Source organism: Amblyraja radiata, chromosome 29 (assembly GCF_010909765.2).
Source record: "Amblyraja radiata isolate CabotCenter1 chromosome 29, sAmbRad1.1.pri, whole genome shotgun sequence".
NCBI classification, from domain to species: domain Eukaryota; kingdom Metazoa; phylum Chordata; class Chondrichthyes; order Rajiformes; family Rajidae; genus Amblyraja; species Amblyraja radiata.
In genome coordinates, this window is record NC_045984.1 from 24,222,331 (window position 1) to 24,242,663 (window position 20,333).

General features: G+C 39.3%; 1 protein-coding gene across 8 annotated transcripts in view; it reads right to left on the reverse strand.

The window, feature by feature from the left end:
• Positions 1 to 622: 622 nt before the first annotated feature.
• dot1l (DOT1 like histone lysine methyltransferase) overlaps positions 623 to 20,333 on the reverse strand; it is a 77,398-nt gene continuing 57,687 nt past the window's right edge. For 2 of the 8 annotated variants that reach the window (XM_033046909.1, XM_033046908.1), the window contains exons 20-29: positions 17,417 to 17,901; positions 16,499 to 16,637; positions 13,974 to 14,126; positions 12,702 to 12,819; positions 11,422 to 12,056; positions 9,853 to 10,055; positions 9,142 to 9,221; positions 6,990 to 7,169; positions 2,736 to 3,348; positions 623 to 2,212 (exon numbers count right to left, since the gene is read on the reverse strand). In XM_033046909.1, the coding sequence (XP_032902800.1) occupies positions 2,765 to 3,348; positions 6,990 to 7,169; positions 9,142 to 9,221; positions 9,853 to 10,055; positions 11,422 to 12,056; positions 12,702 to 12,819; positions 13,974 to 14,126; positions 16,499 to 16,637; positions 17,417 to 17,901 (2,577 nt within the window). In that variant the 3' untranslated portion in view covers positions 623 to 2,212; positions 2,736 to 2,764. Of the gene's footprint in view, positions 2,213 to 2,735; positions 3,349 to 6,989; positions 7,170 to 7,243; positions 7,377 to 9,141; positions 9,222 to 9,852; positions 10,056 to 11,421; positions 12,057 to 12,701; positions 12,820 to 13,973; positions 14,127 to 16,498; positions 16,638 to 17,416; positions 17,902 to 20,333 lie in introns of those variants that run through there. The other 6 variants (XM_033046911.1, XM_033046912.1, XM_033046910.1 and 3 more) reach the window with 5 other exon arrangements.

The following is a 20,333-nucleotide window of genomic DNA, read 5'->3' on the forward strand; positions in this document are numbered from 1 at the left end:
TAATTGAAATCCAATCCAAGACCATAATCTTGGATAAATCAGATTTTTTCTTTACTGTTTTAGTGTCTATTTTAATAGAATTGAACTCTGGATTTAACATATTTGACTTCTATCTCAACAGGCAAGTTAATAACACATTGTGACTATTGCATCTGTACCAGCAACAGACTAGAGATCTGAATGTAGGCAACTATTTCCTAGCTCAATTATCCTTTTGATTATTTCAAAAAAGAAGAAAATTAAAGATTACCATCTAGCAATCACATTCTTCCTGAAAGGTTATATGCCTCATTTCATGGGACCTTGCCCCAAAATGTGCCAGAATAGAGAAAGGGGAGTAAAATTCTACAGTACTGCATTAAACTTGAATAAATATTAACCTCAAGTAAATGTCAAGGTATTAATTATGATTACGCACCCAAGCTGATAACCAGTGGAAGGTGTTCAGTGTTTGCACTGGAACACTTACTTGTATTACATTGTGCATAATGTAGCACTAAGCATGTACCTGCAAGGCATGTCACTATTTTAGTGAGCATCATGCAAAAAAGGTGCATGCACATTGACGTCAATTTATCTTAGCAGAACCACAAATCCCCATAACGTAATAAACCAGCATTTCTGCTTTTACAAGCTATCATTTTATTACAATTACTCAGTCACAAACTAAAATTCCCACATAACCACCACTATAACTACCTTCTAGACATTCCAAAGCAAAAAGAGTTAATTCCATCAGGTAAAATATAAGAGTTTTTAAACTGCAATGTGGTTTCAAAACAGTCAGCAGAACTCGAGGACCAGTCCCTCCCCGACCCACCTCCCCATTGATAGCTTTTAATATTAACTTAATATGTTGGATAAAGATTTAAAAAAATTCATGGGTGCCTCTGCTGTAACGCAATAAATACGAAGCACGTGAATCAGCTTCACAGAGGAAGCACAGCTCTTTGCTGGCCTACAAAACCTTTTAAGTCACTCTGTTGCAGAATCCAATCACATTATAATTTAAAAAATGCTTGGCATTGCTCTAAACTGCAGCTCGGTTAGTGAATACAATTACATTAAAAAATCACTGCAATTTCTTTGTTTCAGACCTTCTCTATAAAAAAAATCCTTTAAAATTATTCGATAAAAGAAAAAAAGCTTCAAGCAAAATCCAATGTTGAATTCCTAAACCAGAAAGTTAAACTTTTATAAGGATATTAAAAAAACTTGAGGTACTTCTTAAAAAACTGCATTAGTAAAGATGTCCCACCATTAATATACAAAACTGTGAAAAAGAAATGTTTAAAATACATTTTTGAAATGACAAAGTTTATGAAATCGCACTGCATTTTAAATTTCAGTCTACTTTTTCATATTTTGCTTTCTTGGGTTGTTTATACATAATACATTTTTCAAACAAAATGTGTAGAAAATTGTAACATTTACACTTCATTATATACTAAGCTCACCAGAAAACCAATGTGCTATTGTTTACAATTAAAATTATACACAGCAATAATTAAAATGTATAATAAATGTATCTAATGGTATTAGATTACTTTGTTTCAACTGCAATTTACAATGCTAAAAAACACCATTAAATTAAGAGAATGACAATGAGGACAGTATTTTTCCGTGTTTTAATAACCTATCACTTAACATACAAAAGACCAGAGGCAGAGGAAGAAAGGAGCACGATCATAGTTGTATAAAATAAATTCATGGTTCAGCGATATTTGCATCGTACCAAGCTTAAAGTGATGCAGAATATTACAAGGACATTATCTGCTGCTGAGAAATTCTCAGCAAACAATTCAGCAATCAACCTTTCAGAATAATAAGCACCAGGGATCAGAACCCACAGAGGCACAGTTTGTGATGATTAAATAGCACCGACAGCAGGTTAACAAATGAATGCTGGTGTGTGCTGCACTCCACACCCCAAAGCCTCTATAGGCTTGCTGGAACAACAACTAGCCCCAATCAGTTGGCAAGAAGATAAATAGTTTTTGTTTTAAATGCTGTACAACAGGAGCCTCTTTTTTTTTTGCAGCAACACAAACCAATTCACAGTAGAATATATTTTATTTTATTTTCCAGTAGTAAAGAAGCAAAACAATGTTTGCAGGCTATTCAAGCACCTTTAGTTTGATGGAAGTGGATGAACTTGGTCCACATTGTCCTTGCATAGGTCACATTGTTTTGAGGTAGAATTCTTATTTACCTAAAGATAGAAGGGGAAACGTACATTATCTACCTTCCACAAATAACTTGTTTTTTTCAGATGCAAAGACAAATAATGAAGTTAATAGAGGGGGTAATGTTCCCATTCACTCAGTTGAACAATTAGATACATTTTTAAATTTGGACATTAACATACACCAGATTCAATTTAATAATAATGATTTTATTTTTACTGAGCAAACTTCACTAGTCAATAAAATAATTTTGGTCTTCAATCCATCATAATGTAGTGATGTTTAGTCAGATTGCTAGTACCAAATTTTAAAAGATAAAACCAGCCAATTTTTGTTGCAATTTAAAAATATCGATGGTGATATCTGTATATTCAGTTCAGCTCTTAAGCACACGCACCTGGTACCCCAAGAAAAACAGAAAATTTGTAAAATGATATTTATTTTATATATTTTTTTAAAACACTGCTTAGTTTGCATTTCATCAAGGTATTACTAACACAGCTGCACACATTGATATAGTTATAACCTTGCACATTTGTCTAACCTTACCTTATAAGACTGATAAAGTACGCAAGTTCTTATCGAGGCTTAACCCCAGAGAAATGTGTAGCATAAGGAGGCTGCATGCCAAGTGTGACCCACATTGCAGATGTATTTGTACCAGACTGAGGGATTAGAGGTGCTGCCTGCGCAAGAGCTGAATGTGGCAGAGGTGGGTGATGCACCGTGAAGGAAGGGTGAGATGCTTTGGGCTGCAAAGACGCAAGCTTCAAGGCTAATGCGGTGTTAGCAGATTGAAGCGAAGTAGTAGAAGAGCAAGAGATGGATGGAGGCAAGTATCCATCGCTAACAGAAGACATAGTCCGGAAGAGCGAGGGGTCAGAACTAGTTGAATTTAACAATGGAGGGGGCGGAGGCAAGGAAATATTAGGGGAAGGTATGTTAAGTATGGACTGTGGAGGTGCTTGGGAAAGGTAAGAGCTAACTCTACTATCAGTGGAAGATAATGTACTGGAAGAGACGGAAAGAAATGACTGGGAGGTTGCAGGAACAGATTGTAATGGGTTAAAGCTTAATATTGTGCTACTAGATATTGGAACATTGCTGAAATTGGCTCCAAATTGATGAGAAGAGACTGAAGGCACCACATGGTTAAAAATACCTAAAACAGAAGAGAAAAAAAAACAGCTCAAAGATTTTGGTCTAGCAGAAAGCAAAGCATCATTACAGCAGCTAAGGGCTTTTTTTTTGCCAGCAAGCACAGTTAAAGCAAAAGAAAATAGATTAAAAAAAACAGCAAAACAATTCAGGCCACCCAAAGCAGAGCAACTCTCCTTTTTCATCAAAATCTACCAATTACAAGGAAATGTGTTTGTAATGCACTAAACTTAAAAACAGACTTATTTTAAACTTGGATATTATTTGGATTAACCATACACTAAGGATCTTTATTCACCATACTTTTCTCCTTCCTGTCTCCACCCCTGCTCAGAAATACTTTCTCAGCATGTTGTGTGCATTTAGGTTATACCAAAAGTGCTTGGAATTCAGTTTAATTTTATAACAGCAAATAGAGCTGGCTACTTCATTTCAAATCATTTTATGCATCACCAGAAATATTTTTTGGTCAAGATACCCAAGTGTAAACAATTTTAAACATAACTGAACTCATTGGAGTTCACAATACATTGTGAAACAAATCAGGGTTGAAGTATAATGAGATAAAGAGTATGAAAAACAAAAAGAAAAACACCACGAAAAACATCGTGGTGCCTCAGTCCACGATGAGGCAAGCTTTCTGGGTGCTGACACCAACATAATGACACTTGTGTAGAAAGAGTCGTTTCAGGTCTTCAACCTGAATTTTTTTCAGTTTCCCCTTCCACAGATGCAGCATGACCCGAATATTTCCAGCAGAGGTGAAATTTCTCACATCTTGTTACAATGGCCCCTGGCTGGTTTAATGAGCAGAGGATACTTGAAACTGTTTGGAACAAGTTCAATGAATTTTCTCAGGTGCACACACGAGGAGGAGCAGGTGCTGGAATCTTGAGCAAAACAGTGTTGTAGTCACTCAGCAAGTCAGGCAGCATCTCAGAAGGGAAAGGACGGACAATATTTTGGTACAGCATCCTTTTTCAGTGGAGTGACGAACCAAAATGTTGTCAATCCATTCCCTCCACAGATGCTGCCTGGCCCACTGAGTTAATCCAGCACTTTGTTCCAGCAGTACTTGTGACAATTTAAAACACAAAGCCCGTGAATCTGAAAGTGCAATGGAAACCCTGATGTAGCAGATACATTTTTGAGATCACACTATACAAGTGAAGTACCTTGTTGCTTTAAAAATAAGCCCTTCGATCCACCGAGTCCGTGCTGACCAGCGATTCCCACACATTAACACTATCCTACACAGACTAGGGACAATTTTACATTTACACCAAACCCCAATTAATCTACAAACCTGTACGTCTTTTGACTGTGGGAGGAAACCAAAGAACTTGGAGAAAACCCACGTGGTGAGAACGTACAAACTCCGCACGGACAGCACCTGTAGTCAAGATCGAACCCGGGTCTCTGGCGCTGTAAGGCAGCAAGGCGCAGTAAGGATGCCTGATGAATCTTGAAAAGGCCAGAAGCGATGGAATAAAGTGGCATGAAAACAGCTCTTACCAGGGCAGAAGCTAAAGGTGTTCATATGGAATTTCTTACGATTAATCTATAATTCTATTTTTCTCCACAGATGCTTTCTCACCTCCCTTGGAGATTTGTATCCATGAGTTAAGTCTAACTAAATAAAGTCTGTAAATGTCTTTAAGAACTTCCATTATAATAGCAGATCAACAAGCAAATTGGACAAGACAAGCACAACTGTTCAAGCAACAAAAATGTACAAAAAAAGAAAATGTACGGCCTGAAAAGGACCCGTTTTCCCCCACATGCGACAGCGAGTACAGCAAAGTAACAATCAAGAACATAAAATGCTGCTGTTTTGCAGGTCAAGCAACATCATCCCCAACATGCTGACCATTCCTGCTTGCATCCATTCCCTCCAGAGATGCTACCTGACCCGCCAAGTTACTCCAGCACTGCGTTTTGCTCAAGTTTCCTACATCTGCAGTTCTTTGCGTCTCAACTCTTTCAGCCGCCACCAATTTTATTTGGGGATTTCCAATATCTGCAATGTTTTGGTTTTTGAGTACAAAACTGCTTCTCGTGGCACTTTAGTTAATAGCAGGCAAACTAAATGGGGGAAGAGTCTCACTGGTTTTACGTTTGCCTCTCAGATTACTAGGACAATAGATGGTGTACTTTTGAGAATGGCATTGTGGCCGATCAAGTGAAGAGACTGCTAATGGTGTCAGGGAATAACGTTTTTTGAACGGAGAATAAATACCGTTCTTTAAAATCAAATACGTCTACATTTAAAAAGACTAATTTATTTTTAAAATATTTGATAAATTTAGGAGTTTCTACTTCAAAATCTACAAATCGTAAAAATGAAAAGCCCAATATAATTTCTAGCTGCTAGTCTAACCATATTAATTACATGTTTATGTACAGAGCCCACCCACCACACAACTAGAGGCAAAACCATCTATTAGTCAAAAAACATTGTGCTGGAGTAACTCAGCAGGTCAGACAGTATCTCTGGAGAACATAGGCAGGTGCTCCTTCGGGTCGGGACCCTTCTTCAAGCCGATTGTGTGGGGGAGGGAGAAAGAAGGCTAGAAGAGAGGAGGGATAGGACAAAGGCTGGCAAGTGAGAGGAGGATACAGGTGAGGGGGATTTTGATAGGCAGATGGTTAGACAGGCCAGGGATGAAAAGACCGAAGGTGTGAGACAGAAAAGATTTAAGAGTTGCAAATTGCAAAGCTAGAGGAAGGAATGTAGGTGGAAAGAGTGGGAAAGAGGCAAAATAGGTGCAAGTCCAGGTGGGGGAAGAAATTAGTCAATTCAACTCTAGCAGTTATAACAAGGATCACATGCGATAGATAACTGGCATTGATCCAAGGAAAGTGTTGAACCGTTGGCTCCTTCATGGAACTCAAGCAGTACTTCACAAAATGGATTCCACAGAGTGCTATGATCGCTGTAAGCTGGCCAGAAATAGAACCGGCAGAGGTTGCAAATGTAACTGAGCACTGTGCACGAATAGCTGTGGTCTCTGATGCATGAAGCAACAGCTGGCAAACTGTGGCCAATTAATACTCCTCCTGATGGAGGAGGAATAATCGGCAAAGAGATATGAACTAGTATTGAGCACGGTGCATGGATATCCATGGAGTGGTTGATGTAGAAACAGTAGTTGGTACATTTTACCACTAGATTTTTCTTCTGTTTGGACACAGAGAAGGAATTTTGCCTGCTTTTATTTCCCTTCATATGATTTGTTCATATTTATATTATGAAGCAATGTACTCTTCTCCAGACGGCCTCCCAAAGATAGTTATTCCCATAAATTTTTCTTTACCTTTGGCCCCTTATATGCTCAACTCATCTCCCCTTGCTCCGGCCAACATATTTGGCATCTTGTTTGAGGGGCGATTTGAGTCAATTTTACAGTCTGTTCTGTTTCTAGACAGTCGGTACAACACCTTAAAACTCAGACTCATCTCTGGAACGATATGGGCAAAATAAGTCCACAGATTATTCCTCTGTAAATTGAAGTGCAGATCATCCAGAATAATAATTAAAAGTGGCAGACGAGTGCATGACGGCCATTTTTCTCCAGTGAGATTGAGTTTCGATATGCACCCTCTCATGAGAAACCATTTTAAAATTACTAATGGAAAGGTCACCTGTAATAGGCCTGGTGCCAAAAGGAGAGGCTTGGCATAAAGCAGATGCTGTCTGTGATCCATTGTCAGAGTTCTTGGTCAAATTGGTATCAGATATTGGAGAAAAAGTGGATTTCCATTTACTGTTGTTGTCTGTACTACTGCAACTGAGTCCTTGCTTTCGTATTGTTAAACTTCCAACTAAAAAGAAATTTTAAACCAAAAACATGATCAGTTCAATAAACTGGATGTGAAAGAAATAATTGACATTTACATTTTTAAGGTAAGAACTAGTCATTTATTTGTAGATTTCTAAAGATGATTTGCAGTGCTTTGATACACCAGGATAATTGAACCATTTCACAATTCAAATCACAGGTCACACATGTAACTTTAAACATCTGAAGCCTGCAAAAAAAAAGTTCAATACTCAGAAAACAACAAGATTGAAAACAAAAATTGTGGCTCACAAGATGAATATTGCTTCAGTCAGCTATTCAAGAAAAAACAAAGCATGGACATTCACTTTTCTCACCACCACCTTCCCTAACCAGTCTTGTATTCCACCTTGAAATATGGGGAAGTCATTCCATGTTTTTTTTAATCACTTATTTATTTATTTGTTTTTACACACTCTTTATACATTTAAATCAGCCTACATCCTATTTTTTTTTTTAAATTAAATCGGTCGTGGTTTAGTTTGTCTATATTTGGATAGTGCTACAAGTTTACCTAACATTATAATTTGATGCCATTTCCACGAGATCCTTCGGAATTTCTTTGCAACTGAACCGTGTGATTTTAAGAGATCATTCTCACGTCAGAAATATCTGTTCCCTGGAATGTTGAGCTGCCAACCATAGGCATACAGCACAAAACCAGGCCCTTTGGCCCAACTCACCCATGCCGACCAAGATACCCTTCCAAAACTAGTCCCACAACTCTCTAAATCTTTCCTGTCCACATATCTGTCCAAGTGTCTATTAATTGCTGTTAAAGCACCTGCATCAACTACCTCCTCTGGCAGCTTGTCCTTCCCTCAACCAATTTTATGCAGTGGCTACAAAATCTTAGTTCAGTGTCTCCAAGTTCGTCTGCCTTACCCGTGATACTCCTTTAGACCATCATTTCTGCTGTGCTCATTATCCTGGCCCAGCCCGTTTATCTTATTAAACCTACTTGACTTGACCTACGTCTTCTTCTCAATCACTCCACCTGCCGACCTACTCCTCCCAGCCTTTACCCCAACCCCTCACCTGTTTAACCTCCTGCGAGCAACATGAGCAAAGCTTCCTGCCAGGATAATGGTGACCCTTCCACTTAGGGGCAACTCATCCTTCTTGTACAAGTCCCATCTGCCCTGGACCAGGTATCCCAATGATCCAAGTATTTGAAGCCCTCCATTCTATACCAGTTTTTCAGCCACATACAACTCTATTGTCTTCCTTTTTTTTTGTGAACACAGCACATTTTCACATAACCAGTACATCTTTGCTGTGTGATATTACAATTTCAATTTTATTCTTACAACACCCTTCCCTAAATGGTGATAAATTAGATGAAAGGCCTCCTTCCAGGAACCTCCCTTCCATGGACTCCATCTACATTTCACGCTGCCTCAGCAAGGCCACTAGCATAATCAAGGACCAGTCTCACTACGGTCACTCCCTCTTCCCTCCTCTCCCATCTGGCAAGAGGTATTGAAGTTTGAAAACTCATAACTCCAGATTCAGGGAATTTCTTCCCAGCTGTTATCAGGCAACTGAACGGTTCTCTCACCAGCTGCTAGTGTGTGGTCCTGACCTCCCATCTACTCATTGGAAACTTTTGACCTATTTTTAATCAGACTTTATCTCGCACTAAATGTTGTACCCTTTATCCGTACATTGTGGATAGCTTGATTATAATTATGTATAATCTTTTCTTTGACTGGATAGCATGTAACAAAAAGCATTACACTGTACCTCAGTACACATCATGAGGATATAAAGTAAATTAAAAGGCAAGCATGGAAAGTGTAAAAGGTTAATCGGTAATTCAAAAATAATGTGTTTCACAATACATATCGTCTATGTTGATTATGGAATATGGAGAAATATGCGACAGCGAGCTAATTTATAAAACTTCCAGCTAAAAAGGGCAATTTTAGTGTGATTTCACAAACTCCATTTACCTGAGTCGCCTTCTGCAGAAACAGATGTAATTTCTTTACTCTCAATCGACACAGTGCATTGAGTTATTTTTCTTTCAATCCTTGAAAAGAAGACAAAATGCGCCTTTACAAATAGAGTGTTGATGAGTGCGTTTGTGACTATGCAGATACTGATCCATCTGATAATCAGACATTTAAAAAACATTTATAACGGATTAACCATTAAACCAATGAAAAATGAAATATGTAATTAAACACTTACCTGCACTTGCATGGTGCCAGAAGGAACGTTAAGCATACATAGATGTTAATGGACTAAAATGTTAAGAGGTAGCTGATGTTAAAGCTTATGCACGCTTCAATATGCAATACCATTTCTTATTCATTGCAAACCTTCCTATTGTAATTGCAGATTTGTCCAGTTAAATTAAAATTCAAACCACCCTGCCTTATCACTTACAACTAATTTAAAAAAATAGATCAGAGGATGTACGACCAGAAGATCAGCAGCCACAACTGATAAATTCAGATGTCACCATTTCCTTTAGTTCTTAGCACCATTATTTTGCAACAAATTTCATTATAATTCTTTGAGTCAAAAACATAGAGGTGATTATATATTTGTTATTGCACTGCACTTCAGGGCAATGAATCAACTTCAGTTAAATGGATTCCCCTATGTGGATTATTTAAAAGTTATGAATGCATGAAACTTGGAAGAAAGAGCCCCACCTTCCATTCATTTGTTGATTTTCCTCCTCTTGTTCTTCATCAGAGGTAAGTGGTGAATAATGAACACCATTAGACGCAAACATTTTCTTCTTTTTCAAGTTTGGAGGTCCTTCATTATCCTGATGTGGAATTGGAGAGCTTTTCACTGACGTTTCTGGTGATGAAATTGCTGTTATTTCCAGAGGTTGATTGATATTATTGACCTAAATTGCAAAGAAAAATGAACTCCATCATTTTGTAGCGTTTGTTGCTTCCTGCCTTTGCTAATCGATTACCTTCTGGGTGTGCAATTAATTATTAAAGTGGTCAACTCAGAGAACCATAATGAAAAAACATTAAAACATTCACGAAGGCTGCCAAAAACAAATTCTGCTGTTGTCAGGCAGTTTTATATCCATTCTATGTACAAGTCTGTTAATAATCTTTTATACTTTGGAACAATAACCAAAAATAACTTAATTAGGTATATTTACTAGATTTATCTATAACACTTCTATGACCTCTTGCTCTGTATGCTGGCATACATTTAGGGGTCTTGTTACAGTGATTTCATCATCCACACAGGGAGAAACAGGGGATATAAGCTGGTCTCCAAGTCATAAACCACACCTATCAGGTAACTAGACCCAGAACTAGTATTTCTACGTGATCAATGAGATTAATGATATCAGGCTATCCGCAGAACAAAGGCAGCAACATAAACTTTATTGCAAGAACATTGCCGTTAAAGGTCCCCTACAAAGATCACCCTTCTCAGTCATGGAATTAGAGTGCTGGAAATTCCAAGCGGATGGGACTTTGCCACTGGATTTCATTTGAAGTCTAGCAGTGGGTTGGACTGATAACTGCATTAGGTCTTGAACTTTTACACAGCAACCCTATGGGCAAGTTCCAGCTTTATTGAAGTTTTGAAGGTCTGTTATTCAAGTTTAGAAGGCCTGCTATTCAAATTGTAGCTGCTAACGCCAGCTAACAAGATTTGCCCCAATGGGCATTCAAAAAACTTTTTAAAAGACAATATTTCAATTACCACCTTTTTCCATCTTTATTCTATGATTGATATACCGTTCAAAGCTACATCAAAATGTGTCTCTGCATTCATAGATTGCCATCTGTTAAGAAGTTACTAATTGATTGAAATATACAGCACAGAAATAGGCGCTTCGGCCCTCCGATCCACGCCGACCATCAATCACCCGTTCACAGTAGTTCTAAGTTATCTTACTTTTGCATCCACTCCCTACACACAAGGGGCAATGTACAGAGACCAATTAATCTACAAATCCACACGTCTTTGGAATGTAGGAGGAAACCGAAGCACCTGGAGGAAAGCCACGCGATCGCAAGGAGATCATGCAAACTCTACGCAGACAGCACCCAAGGTCAGGATAGAACCCAGGTCTCTGGCGCCGTGAAGCAGCAGCTCAACCAGTTGCGCCACTGTGCCGCCTTCAGGATTTTTTCTTACTTTGTGGCAATATCTATGTTCATTCAAAATAGGTTTGGAACTCAACGTCCAGATTCTCCTGCAAATTTATCAGTAGAACACAAGTAAATCAAACCACCTACCATTGAATTTATATTCAAAGGAGATCCTGAAGACAGACCCAGAGAAGCAAGCAGGGATTTCCGTTTAGGAGAACTGCCTACATTCATATTGGAAGTCATGGAAGAACGTTTTCTTCTGCCCTTCTTTTTGCCTTCTTGAGACATTGGCTGTCCAGTTTCCAACTTGATGGTTGACGGAATCGAAGCCTGTTTGTTTAAAACCGGCTGCTTTATATTTCCACCATTTGCAGTGGAAAATATTATTCTTCGTTTAGATTCGTTCTCTTGATCAGAGGCACCTTGGTCCGATGGTAAATCTTTATTCATTACCTCCGAGAAGGCCTTTTGTGTGTCTGCATACTGTAAAACCCCAACAATATTCGGTGAACTGGCTGGTGGGTTTTGACAGCTGGGGAGCCTAGGGCTGGCTGAATGCTGCGAAGCTGGACAGTTGTGTTCAGAACTCCGAGGCTGCATCAGCTGCATTGTTGGATGCGGCAAGGTTGTACTCTGCAAGGCAGAACTGTTGGCAAGGATACCTACGCTGGTGGAATCAGATTCTTCCAATGTCTTGTCGTGACTATTCGGTGTTGACTGGATGGAAGAACCAGAATGGAGTCCATTGACTGTCACAGAACCAGCTGAGTAACAAAAACCTACCAAACGAAAAACAATCCCAGTTTTGAGAATAATACCTTGTGCTAATTGGTACATAAGCACTCAAGAAAAGTTTTAAAAAAGTTTCACAAAATCTCGGCAGCATTTTTCTCTCAAAATTAAAGTAATGCAATTTTTACATTCATTCACTGAACTGGAATTGCTCGAAATTTTACAGAATATAGAACAGGATAGCACAGGAACAGGCCCATAGGCCTACGATGTCTGTGCAGATCAAGATGCAAAGATGAATTAATCTCACCTGCCTGTACATGTTCCATATCCCTCATTACTAGCATATTGATATCTATACACATTAGATAACTATCATTAATTTGATTTGATAAATGTGTGATCTTTAATCTCCTTCTGCCCAGCATCAAAATAATAAATTGTGGAACATTCACATTACTATAGAGACAAATTAAGATCTGACCAAAGTATTAATTGAAGTCTGAAGGTCCCAAGCCTCAAACATCACCTATCCATGTTTTCCAGAGATGCTGCCTGACCAGCTGAGATACACCAGCACTTTATCTCTTTCTTTGTAAACCAATATTTACAGTTCCTTGTATCTCCTGTTCATTGTATCAATTGCATTATCATACAGGATAATTAGATAACAAATGGAAAAGAAACGCTACCTGAGGTAGCCAAAGACTGTGGTTTGTTTGCAGCTGCATTTCCATAATTAGCACCATATTGTTTGTCAAGCATCGAAAAGTCACGATTTGAAACATGAATAGGACTAGGTGTGTTTCTCTATAAAATAAAGCATGCCAAATTAATTAGCTCAAAGCAGTAAAGCCGTAGTTTTGATATTACTTCTCGCTAGATATTTAAAACAACATACTTGAGACAAACGGACAAATATTACGTAGCTTCACACAAATTTTGACTGAAAAAATGAGTTGTTAAATATTAACTGCAGCCTTGAAAATCAACTCCCTTGTTGTTCAATAGACTGGTAGTCCAATATATTTGCATCGCGTTTTGCTTAGTATATTTCAACAGTGGTTTACAATTTTTGTCACTGAGGCCTGTTACAAGGATTCATTTTCCTGTCATTGGCCCTCCTGAAGGACTCCTTCTTGCAACAACATAATGGAAGGAATACCGGCATGTTTTCTCATTTGATTTCGGGAATGCAATCCAGGTTTAGGACGCACTGCAGGTCTGCAGATGGAACTACGGCTGGAATGGTGATCAAGCTTTTTTGTGAATTAAATCATCATACTGTTTAATGAATTGATAAATTGCCAAAGATTTTAAGGGAATGCCACAGCAAATGAGAAAATACAGAGAAGATGTTGGTCACTACTGGGTTAAAATCGCATGCTCTTTGAAGAAGTAGCTGCCAATGTTTTTTACTGCGACACTGCAGGTACAGAAAAGTGTGATCCAAGCATTGCTGGCAGTAACACTGCAATCGACAGCAGGTTATTGAGTTATCAGAACAAATTTAATCAACAAGCTCATAAGTGGCATCACCAAAATGAAAAAACAAGTGAGATAAAGGCAGAGGTGGAAGGGCTAAAGCGAGAATGTGGAATGGCTAATGAAAGCAGCGGCATGGGCAACTTCAAGGCAGCAAAGCAAACCACGGCTGCACATCAGAATGACCAAGTCAAAAGAGGGTAAGTCGTTAGTGGGAGTTCAGGTTTGTATGCGATGTTTCAGTGGAAGTTTAACTGGGCATTTAGTAATGTAATGAAAAGGATGGATGAGATTCGTGGAGAGACATGACTAAATAGGAGAGAGATGGTGTTACAGCTACTGATTCATGAAGTCTTCAAACCTAAACAGGGCACCAAACTGGTAAGATTAGCAAAGACATGGGAATATTATTATCCAAAAAACGCTAAACAAATTTAAATTTCTTATGAAATGTAGTGTTTTGAGAAAATGTTACTCACCGCTTTCTCAGCACGAACTGGTAGAACTACACTGGCCAGAGGAATGCTAACAGGCAATTTGTTTGGTTGAACAGTGCTCAATGGAATACTGATTGGTAGGCTGGTTATGGTTTCTGAATTATTAACTGGACTTTTGTTAAACTCTTTCGAAAGCTGTGGGGAAATGAAAAATTAAACATGTTATAAAACAGTACAAAGAGTCAGAAAGTAAAATTAATGCAACCATGTAGAAATTGAGATTAGGTTGATGGCACTGAATTGTGTCAGCATCATTTGAAGTAACACTTATTGATAACAGTGCAAATCTTCCAAGATTCACATAGCTCAGCTAGGAGATAAGGCCATACCTACACTATTCCTGAACAGATGCTGACGAACCATTCCATTCCATTGGACACATCAATGGGACATCTTCATTGGGCCAGTAAATGCATCAATCCAAATGAAGCAATGCTAACCCAGACAGGATTTCCCACTCTCAGGTAACTACTTACTATGCAATAGTAAGGTTACAAAAGCCATTGAAAAAGTATAAAGGAATACACTAAAAATGACAGGCTGGATCAGCAGTTCACTTTCAGCTGTTGGCATTGAAGTCCTTGGCATCCATTGCTACTTGCTGACAGATTTGCAAGGACATGCAAATCTAGCAGGACCCACCTACTCTTGAGACTTCTGATGCCGAGAAGGAAAATAAATAAGTACCCATATTTCCCGGCAATGAAGACACACCTCCATTTTGAGTTGCTAAATTTTGAAAAAAGTCTGGCGGGACAGGATCAAGAGTTTGGTTTAGTCCAGGGGTCGGGAACCTTTTTTGCATAGGGGCCAGGACCCATGTTTGTGAGCGGATGGCGGGCCACATCTATCGCCATAGTTAATAAATGGAGGTAATAATACATACTAATTAAATTAGTAATTAGTAATAATACATACTAATAATACATAAATTAGTAATAATTCATATTAATAATATAGTTTTCACGTCTTTATCAATTAGTTTTCTGCAATTTCCAGATCCCCTGCGTGCCCCAGGATTGGCTGCAGTTCCCAGATCCCTCGCATCCCTGGGACCAGCTGTCGCGCCCAGGTCGCCTGCCCCAGGACTAGCTGTAGTGCCCAGGTAACCTGCTAGCCCCGGGTCTAGCTGCAGTTCCCAGGTCGCCAGCGAGCTCCGGGTCTAGCTGCAGTTCCGCTGTCCAGTCCCGGCGGCCGCTCTCAGCCACCCGAGCTACTGAGTGAATTGCTAGCATGATCCCCGACCCCCTCTTTCTCAATGCTCCTACCGTCCACGCAACTTTACCCCTGGCGGCACAGCCGTGCTGACCCGGGTCTGACTCCCTACACGCTGTGGAAGGAAGGCTCCCCCACCAACAGTGCTGTCCTTTTACAGCCGCTGTACTGAGGGTTAGTCAAGTCTATCTTTCTCGGCTAACAATCTAACCTTCGGCTTCCAAGACGCAGGTAAATTTTCGGGCCTTATTTTCGGATAAAAAATAGCATCTTCATTGCCGGGAAATACGGTAAACAGGATCGCTCAATTTCAATAGAGTTGGCAGGGCAAGGATTTAGGAGGGAAAAGGGAGCATGTTCCTTTACTTAATCTTCACACCTTCATGCTTTTAATTATTGGCAAATGTTTTAGTCATGTATTTTATTTAAATATTTTATTTAGATCAATTTAAGAGCTTTTAAATTTCCTACTGAACTTTAATAGCTGCCAAAACTCAGCCCTAGCTATTCAGCTGTCAGAGTATGTCAGGAGCATTTCAAGGTTGTGTTTATTTACTGTAGTGTTCAGAGCAAGCACAATATGGTCAGCAAAAAGCTGTCAGATGTCACAGTTTGTGGATTCCCCACCCTCCATAACAGTTTATTAAAGTGACAGTGGTTCTGGATTCCTAGCAATACATTAAAAAAAAAACCAATGCAAATTTATGCAGTGCATGCAGTTGTTTTAGCGACGCGAGGAAGTTTCTTGGTGATTTATCATGAATCCGACTGGGATGTTATTCTGTTATTTCAGTGACCAAAAGACTGGAGATTGAAGCCAGTTGAAAAAGTAATAACTTGTATCCTTAAAAACTCCATCGCGTTGGTATCACCAATATGATCCTTATATCACACAACCAAAAACACTTTTCACCATTCTGTTGTACATGTGACAATAATAATAAACTAGACTAAATACAAAAAAAACCTAACACACGCTTGTGTTAGAGATAATGATGACATTGGCTATTCACAAAGCAATGGCTGAGTATTTACTTTAAAAAAAAAAGAAGAAAAATCTTGTCTCATGATTTTACATGCAGTAACATATTGTATAATTGAAGTCAAGCCGCGACTTCTCTCCATACATTTTGAAAGGATTTTTCGTGTTGTGAACTATAAAATACGCCACTCTGCCTAGGCAGACAAGTGAATAATGTAAATGAAGAGCGGGTGACATGATTGGGACTCATTCAGCTAATGTGAATAATGCCACATTGTGTTTATCTCGTAAACCTTCAACATAATAATACCTTCTCGATGCTTTTCTCACATGCCATCTGCTGGATTGTTGGTGACGATGGTTGTAGCTGTTCACTGGAACCATGCTGAATACCATTAGGAAGTCCTGCGTTTGGATGAGGAAGGCCAGTTTCTCTCAGGTTTTCAAACCTGCAATGCAAGAGGTTGTTGCACTTCAATATAACAATGAAACTGACTACACAACTATGCACTTAAAAAGTAACAAATTGTTCTATTTGGGACCCTTAATCGCCAAAAGCAACATTAAGAATGTGTTGTTAATTTCCTACGAGTCAAAGCTTTCTGAAACAAAAGCAGTCCAAACTTTGATCTTGCCATACAGTTGCTTGGAGATTTATCTGTAGTTTCTTGATATTTCTCCTCCATTGATCAAGTTTAGAATCCTTCTGTTGCAGAATTGTGTATTACAGATATGTTTGCGAGATTCTGTGAATTAAATTCTTTGAAAATACTAGATGCAAAGTGATCGTGTTGTTATGAACACAGGCACATTAAAATGCCATTTACCTTCTAAATTTCAGGCGTTTTGGATGCCGTCATGACTAAAACGAATTTAGTTTATTTTAATAGTTCAGTTATCACTCATTTTTCTTATCTTCGATAAATTTAGACTCACTCTTTTGCACATTCATCCTGTCAAAACCGTGCAGTAGTCCAATTTTTAAAAATCTGAATGATTTTAGATTTGGTCAAATCATTAAAAGTGCTGATGGAAGATGGATTACAACATCAAGTACTGTTCTAATTGTAGATAGATTTTAATAAATGCAAGTGAAGATTTATTTAATAAACAGCTAAGTAATATTTAAATCCACAAGGGGGCAGTATTTTCATCTTGCATTTTGGGTAGTGCTAACAAACCACTACCGATGCAGTTCTGATTCACTCTTCACTAATCTGTCACTAACCTCTGGGCACAGGTCAGCTGTGCTTCATGTGCCAGCTTTCCCCCTCCTGTGTGGTCCTGGTTCAGATGTCGGCGAAGTGCTATTTTGGCTGGAGAAAATCTGGTGTAGTCAGGAAGAGAATGACTCAACGATCGGTCCAATTTGTGTTTGCTCATAAGATTTGGCATGCACAGTCCATTTTCCTGGTCTGGGAACACAGTGTTGTATACGTTCTGTGATTTGGAAGAAGGTCGGCTTAAAGAACTGTGAATTTCAAAAGGAGTTGCACTTCCATTAATGGAGAGTTCGGGGCTCAAACCATTCATACTTCCCATTGGAATTTTAGGACATTCAACTTCAAGTTGAAATCTATTTCTTTCGGTATCCATTTCATAATTCTTGTTTTTGTGACGTAACTGAAGGGATACATCATCTGATGGCATGTAAGATTTAAGCTGTATTAATTCTTGCTGTCGTTGACACTTCTCCAATTCCACAATGCTTATCTAATGGTATCAGAGGGAAGAGAATAGAAAAAGCTTTAATCCATTATTGTATTTCTCCGAATTTAACTGTAAACATAATTTTAAGTTTAAAACCTAAATAAGTGGATGCAAAGTTTCCTTTAAAAATAATTAAATGACAATGGAAGTTATGAGTATCAATGGGAATTTGTAAGCTATTATCTTCCCCATAACGTATTTAAATTTCATTTTCAGATTGTCAATTTTTTAAATATTTCACATTACTTAATCAAAACTCAATTATTCACACAATTATCCTTTTGACCTGAAATATGGGTTTCAATCCAATGCAATAGAATCAAAACCTGTTATATCAGTGGAACGTGTGTGTGTCTCAGATGCCAAAAGTGACAAATTTAATATTAACACGTTTGAGAGCCATATTAAAATCAGCACATTCTAATAAGGTTATAAGCTTGGAGTTTTTTTTAAATCTGTGAGAGGAAGCCATTTTTAAATATGCTGAAATGGAATTTCATTTATTTCTCGTTGTGCTCTGCAACCCACAAAAAAAAAAAACAGTTTCTACTGAGGCCTATGCCTCAAACAAGCAAATCCTCCATCCTTTGGAACTCCCTCTCCAATTCTAGCTCTTGACTACACTTTCATTAATAACCCCTAGAACATCTTCAAACAAGATTTTTAACATCTGCTCCAGCTTTCATTGTACGGCCTGCCATTAGATTTTGGATGGCAACACTCCAGTAAAGTGCCTTTATACATTTTTTTCCAACAACTGTACAGTTGCAGTTCTCTGTTTAAACATCAGTTCCAAATGTAATATTATGGGCACATTAAATTAAATTTCATATTCTATCCTGTATATTTAAGCAGCATTAAATGATCCACGATTTTACTGACAAGTCTTCCCGTCAACATTAAAATGTAAATCATTGCTCCCCAAGGACATACTCCAGGATCACAAAACATTAGTACAAATAGCTCATTTTCTAAAATTATTTAAGAGGAAAAAACTGTGCTCAGTACGTTCAAACCAACGTCTGAGAAGCACCAACTATTATGTGATTAAGTATGTATGTTCTTCGTCTTAAAGGAACCACAGTTGCACAAGTGTGTAGTCGCTGCCTCATAGCTCCAGTGACCTGGGCTCACCCCTGAACTTCAATGCTCTCTGTTTGTTCACCCTGTGGGGGTCTCCCCTAGAAGGGAGTGGAGGTGGGGGTGAGTGGCAGGTGTTGGAGGAGTTCATAAATTAATAAGAATTCACACGGACCCCAGGTCTGTACTGTGACCATAACAAAGCTCAGTCGAGTTAGGAACAGACTCAGAAATATGGCTTGTGGGACCGCTGACGTGGACAGGAGAAATATTACATTGACCAACATCCAACACCTGCCATGAGTGAGCTAAGGGCACAGTGCTTTAGTAAAGGTACAGTGAGCTAAGGGTACAGTGCTTTAGTAAAGGTACAGTGAGCTAAGGGTACAGTGGGCTAAAGGTACAGTGCTTTAGTAAAGGTACAGTGAGCCAAGGATACAGTGGGCTAAAGGTACAGTGCTTTAGTAAAGGTACAGTGAGCTAAGGGTACAGTGGGCTAAAGGTACAGTGCTTTAGTAAAGGTACAATGAGCCAAGGGTACAGTGGGCTAAAGGTACAGTGCTTTAGTAAAGGTACAGTGAGCTAAGGGTACAATAAAGGTGCAGTTTAAAGGTCAAGAGGTAGCAGCTGTTGTGAGTCAGATACCTGCTGATTTCTCCCAGCAGTTTCTATTGTATTATACTTGTATCGGATCCAGGGTAAGGCGGGAGAATGACAGCCAGAGCAGTGTACTGTTCGGGATGTCAGATGTGGGAGGTCATGGTGTCGGATGGCCCTCCAGACGTCCACATCTGCACCAGGTGCAGCGAGATGGGGCTCCTAAGGGACCGTATTAGGATCCTGGAGCAGCAGCTCGATGACCTCTGTCTGGTCAGGGAGAGTGAGGAGGTCATAGAGGGGAGTTATAGGGAGGTGGTCACTCCAAAACCTCGGGAGAGAGACATGTGGGTCACGCTAAGGAAGGGCAAGGGGCAGAGGCAGGGACGAGTGAGTACTCCAATATCGGTACACCTTGCAAATAAGTACTCCTGTTTGAGTACGGATGGGGGTGACAGCCTGCCCGGGGGTAGCGAGAGCGGACAGGCCTCCAGCACAGAGACCGGCCCTGTTGCTCCTGAAGGTAGGGACAAAAAGAAGAGGGCGATAGTAATTGGGGACTCTATTGTTAGGGGGTCGGATAGGCGATTCTGTGGACGCAGTCTGGAGACCAGGATGGCAGTCTGCCTCTCTGGTGCCACGGTCTCGGACGTGTCTCAACGCGTCCAAGATATCCTGAAATCAGAGGGAGAGGAGCCTGAGGTCGTGGTACATATAGGTACCAATGACATAGGTATAAAAAGGGAAGAGGTCCTGAA